The 5,000-nt window shown below is 38.6% G+C and overlaps 1 protein-coding gene across 1 annotated transcript in view; it reads left to right on the top strand.

The window, feature by feature from the left end:
• The first annotated feature begins 1,918 nt into the window (after positions 1-1,918).
• rnls (renalase, FAD-dependent amine oxidase) overlaps positions 1,919-5,000 on the top strand; it is a 7,790-nt gene continuing 4,708 nt past the window's right edge. The window contains exons 1-4 of the mRNA XM_084741645.1: positions 1,919-2,185; positions 3,205-3,310; positions 3,544-3,686; positions 4,962-5,000. The exon at positions 4,962-5,000 is cut by the window's right edge and continues 120 nt beyond it. Coding sequence (XP_084597771.1) covers positions 2,068-2,185; positions 3,205-3,310; positions 3,544-3,686; positions 4,962-5,000 — 406 coding nt within the window. The 5' untranslated portion in view covers positions 1,919-2,067. The remainder of the gene's footprint in view (positions 2,186-3,204; positions 3,311-3,543; positions 3,687-4,961) is intronic.

Raw genomic sequence — 5,000 nt, 5'->3', positions numbered from 1 at the left:
TTCGTCTCCGACTACAGTAGGACAAATGCCTCTTCACGCTCCTGTAGTGTCTCTGTGGCGTGGAAGTTCTCTTTAAGGGACGTTTCTTTTTCATTGTTCTGTGTCTGTTTGATGTTTGTACGTCTGGTGGACTTTGATCAGCTGACGTTCTGTCATCGTTCTGCTGTTCTGAGGTCAGAGGTCATTAGAGTTTGTTCTCTGTGTGAACATTGAACTGAAGCAGGAACTCAGACTGTGTTTCACTGGTTGTTTCTCAATATGAATGTTTCTGTCATTATAAATATAAAAAATATTTCACTGTTACCATGGCAACACCCAAGAATAATTTAATAACTGAATTTAACATTCTTCAAGGTTTAAATAAAGTTATTTGAAGCTGTGAGGTGATGATGATGATGATGGTAAAGGTCAGGTGGGACTAATGAATGAAAGGAGTCTTTTAGTGTCATGTGGACACAGTGAGGACACTGATGTCGCCTTCTGCTGCACATGGACTCTGATGATGCATTCACTGACCAAAACAAGAATTAAATAAATGTCATTTTCTCATCAGATCATTTGATGTCTTCATGTTTCTGCCTGTTTTAATCCTGATGTTAAAACCTGTTTGCAGCCTGTTTTAAAACGTTTCACATTTACATCCAGTTTCTCTCTTTCATGACAGTATGAGGACACAGGAGTCCATACATTACTGTTGGACTGTTTTCTGGCTGGTTTTGAACAGTTTGTTGTTAGAAATGAACAAATTTGAAAACCTTTTGTGTCAAATGTACATCAGCTGTTTTCATCCTGTTTCTGTTTTCAGCTTGTTTTTCTGGCTGTTTTTCTACCTGTTTCGGTCTGTTTCAGTCAGTCTTCTGTTTTGTTCACCGACTCATTAACAGTAATTACAGACTGTATTTAAATAAACGGAGCGGCGGACGCGCAGCCGCAGAAACGCGATGATTTCCGCTGTTTGTTCTGTCGCTGTTTTAAATAAAGTTTCATTTTAAAAAGATGTCATTGTGTTCACGCGCACAACGACACTAACACACAGTCCATAACGACTTAATAACACGTTAATAACGTCATGAAGCAGACTCACCGCTCAGCGCTTCTTGAAGCTCCTCCGTTCAAACTTCTCTCTGGTCACCTGATTGTTTTTTTTCTTCTAACAGCCGGAAGAGACGCTGTTACGTCACAGGGATGCCCTCTCTGTGATTGGTCAATGAAAGGACTCCGGTTATTAACTGTTTGTTGTCCGTTGATCGAATCTTCTCCCTGATCAGATCAATCAACACGCTCAAGTCAGCAATACATTCAATTAATCGATATACTCCAGTGTTTTTGTTTACATTCCTGGTTTACAAACATAAAGAATGTGTTGTTTGTTTATGAAAGAACTTTTAAGTAAACTTTAATGAATTATTAATTGAGCATTTTATTGTGTGTGAATGATGATTATTGTAAAAACCAGATTAAAACTCATTCTAATTAAAGAATCACACATGTGCTTCTACTCTGTTATATAATAATGAACATTCATGTGTTTTTAGTATTTTAATGTTGCTGACTCATTATTCTTCCTTTGACTCTTTTCATTCTTTAAAAACTGAAACAGATCAGTGGCTGAATTACTGCAGTGTCCACTGAACAATACTCACAGTTCATTTAACACATTTTTGTTTATTTTCTTTTAAATTTGTAGGAAAGAATTATCTGTAATAATTTAGTTTGTTTCTTTTGGAAACTGTTGTTGAAGTTTTCAGACTTTCCTGCTGACTTGTTACTTGAAAACGTTTAATAAAGGTTTGGGGTTTAAAACAAAAAGGAAAAACGGTCCTTCCAGCGGGAACCTGTTGGAACCTGTCTGCGGGGACAGCCGGATGTGACGTCACACCGTCCTGTCTCCGGGATAATTTTTGGTGTCCATCTATATGCTGCCGTTTTGTAACCAGCAGCAGGGGGCGGGCTTAACTGGTTTAACTGCTGATGTTCTGGACCCGAAAAAGGCCAGTTAAACCCGGTCTGCGGTCTAGTCTGTAGTCCCAGTCCGTCTCTGGTCCCGGCTCCGGTTCTGTTGTGAACATGTCTCGGGTCCTGATAGTGGGAGCGGGTCTGACAGGAAGCCTGTGCGCATGTCTGCTGAGGAGAGAGATGCAGAATAAAGTTCACATAGTGGTGTGGGACAAAGCCAGGGGCTCAGGTGAGTCAGTCAGAACTTCTTTCACTGAACTGTTAATTTAATATTTCATAGTTTATACCCAGACAGTGTGACACTGCAGAACATGACTGAAGACAGTTTTTATATCAACTTACTCTCCTCTTACATTCGGCTTGAAAATGATATAAAGAGAGATCTTAAATTTAACAAAAGACTGAGGAGTTGATATGCGGTGTCAGACAGAATTCCATTAAAAAATCTTGCAATTTGAATTCCCGTGTTTACATTGAGACTGGGTTACACTGCTGAACACGACTGAAGACGGTTTGTGTATCAGTTGGCTCTGTCTTTACTTTCGGCCTATAAATGATTCACGAGGAGAGAGTTCAGATAGTGGAGTGGGGCTTAGGAGAGTCAGTCAGAACTTCATTCAGAAATCTTAAAATTTTATATTTCCAAGTTCACAACAAAAAGGATTAGAGTGGCGAACACGACTGTAGACAGTATCAGTATCAGCACACTCTCCATTTACATTCGGCTTAAAAAATGATGCATAATATGACGTTTATTCAACAAAATCTGGAAGAAGAAGAAATTAAAGGTGAGAGCAACACTAGAACTCGGAGTGTATCAGTCACAACTTCACTCAAAAGCTTATTTTTATTTTCTGTTTTTTAAAAAACAGTCTGAGTATCAGTGGACTCTTAATTCTGATCTATAAAACTGAATTATAATAAACCTGCTATCTTTGAGCTCATTGGTCTCTGCAGTCCTCAGTTCTGTCTGGACATTAAAGAAGTCAGGAAAAGTATAAAAGTTGTTTTTTTTCTGAAAGGAATGTCGTTTTCTGTTCATCTTTATTCAGAATAGAATAAAGTTTCATCTTTTTTAAATCCTGCTGCTCACAGTGGAGCACAAACACAGAACGTAAAAACAGCCAGATTTATAATGGAGTTTGGTTCAGAGAGGGATGGACAGGAACAGAAGAACTGAACACAACTCAACCTGACTGTCCCTCTCCTTTCTGTCTGTCCTCCTGTCTGTGTCCCTCTGTCTGTCAGGTGGCAGAATGTCCACCAGTCGTCCTCCTGACCCATTGTCTCACTCAGCTGATCTTGGAGCTCAGTACATAACAGCCACAGCAGCTTATGCTAAGTCTCACCACAGGTACCACACAGAACGATCTTTAAAGGACAGTTCACCCAAAATAAAATAAATTCATTCAGTACAGATGTGATAATTAGTTCCAAACATGTGTCTCCACATGTCAAGGTTGTGGCAGAATGAATAAGTACTAGTGATCATGATGTAGGCTTTTATTATGAAGGACTGAGTGTGTGTGTGTGTGTGTGTGTGTGTGTGTGTGTGTGTGTGTGTGTGTGTGTGTGTGTGAGGGACAGTGTGTACTCTGAGCTGCTGTCTTCAGGTGTCCTGCAGCCTCTCGACTGTCTGATTGAAGGACTGAAGCACAGAGACGGCAGCAGAGACTACATGACGCCACTGGGCATGTGCAGTGTGGTCAAACACTTCCTGTCTCAGTCAGGTACGCTCACACACCTGTCCTCCTGTCTAGCTGCCTGTCTGTCCACATCTTTCAGTCCCCTCTCCTGGTCTTCCTCACTGTTTTAAGTTTTTTAAAGGAGCACGTCAACATTTAGTCACACACAGTTATTCAATCAGTGGCCTGCGGGCTGAATCTGGCCCTTTAATGACGTCAGTCTGGACCTTTGTCAATATTCAACTTATTTAATTTCTTTATCAAAAAGTGATGTTCAGTCGAGAAATGATCTAAAAATTAAAATCAAAAGTTCAGACAATGAAAACATTTGAAGGATTTGCAGCTCTGATTACAAACAGCTGACTCGTTATGATTAACCTGTCAATCATTTTTATGATTCATTGATTAGTTGTTTGGTCCATAAAATGTCATAAAATGTCAATCAGAGTCCAAGACGACGTCCTCAAATGTCTCGTTTTGTCCACAATTCAAAGATCATCAGTTTACTGAAACCAGAAAATATTCACGTTTAAGAAACTGAAATCAGAGAATTTGTATTAATTCAAAAAAATATTTCAATTATTAATCAATTATCAAAATAGTTGAGGTTAAATTTAATAATCAATTGATAATCTCTCATCTCTGATTTATTGATCAGATCAGATTTATTTTGTTTTTTGTCGAACCACAAGATGAAATAAAAAAATAGAACAAATCACTTTAAATGAGCAAATTTTTTTTTTCAAAAACCAGACGTGATCAAATATAAACAAAATATTATTAATGTAAATAATGAAGAAATGATTTTGTTATTTTGTCCAATAAACACTAAGAAAATAATTTATTTATTTATATAATTTTCTGTCATTTCTTTGATGTGTCAGATTTTACAGGGTTAAACTGACCTGCGCAGGTTAGCTTAGCTTAGCTTAGTTTAGCATAGTATCACAGGCAGTGCATCATGGGACTGACTCATGATGAACAGTTTTCATCATACTACCCACAGTGCACCTCTTCCTCTGACAGCTGACTCTGGTGTGTTATGCTAGCAGCAACATTAGCAGCGTTAGTGTTAGCGCTACACCAACAGAGACACTGCAGGAAGTGACATCACAGAATACTGACTGATGGAGGTTTTGATTAATCCATCATTTAAATGATTCATTGATTATCAGATTACGTCTCTTCATGAGTCCAAAATGATCAATTAAATTGTTCAGAGGCTGAATTCAATTTCAACAGAAAGACACCGACCGCCTCTCTGTTCCGATTGGTTGTTTTCTCCTTCTGAGTTCTGATTGGTCATTCTCTCTGTGTCAGGAGCTGATTTGTTCTATGAGCATCATGTGACCGGCCTGT

Source organism: Lutjanus erythropterus, chromosome 17, assembly GCF_056507025.1.
Source record: "Lutjanus erythropterus isolate fLutEry1 chromosome 17, fLutEry1.hap2, whole genome shotgun sequence".
Taxonomy (NCBI): domain Eukaryota; kingdom Metazoa; phylum Chordata; class Actinopteri; order Lutjaniformes; family Lutjanidae; genus Lutjanus; species Lutjanus erythropterus.
Note: the sequence above shows the minus strand (reverse complement) of the source record. Positions and strands in the feature narration are given on the sequence as shown.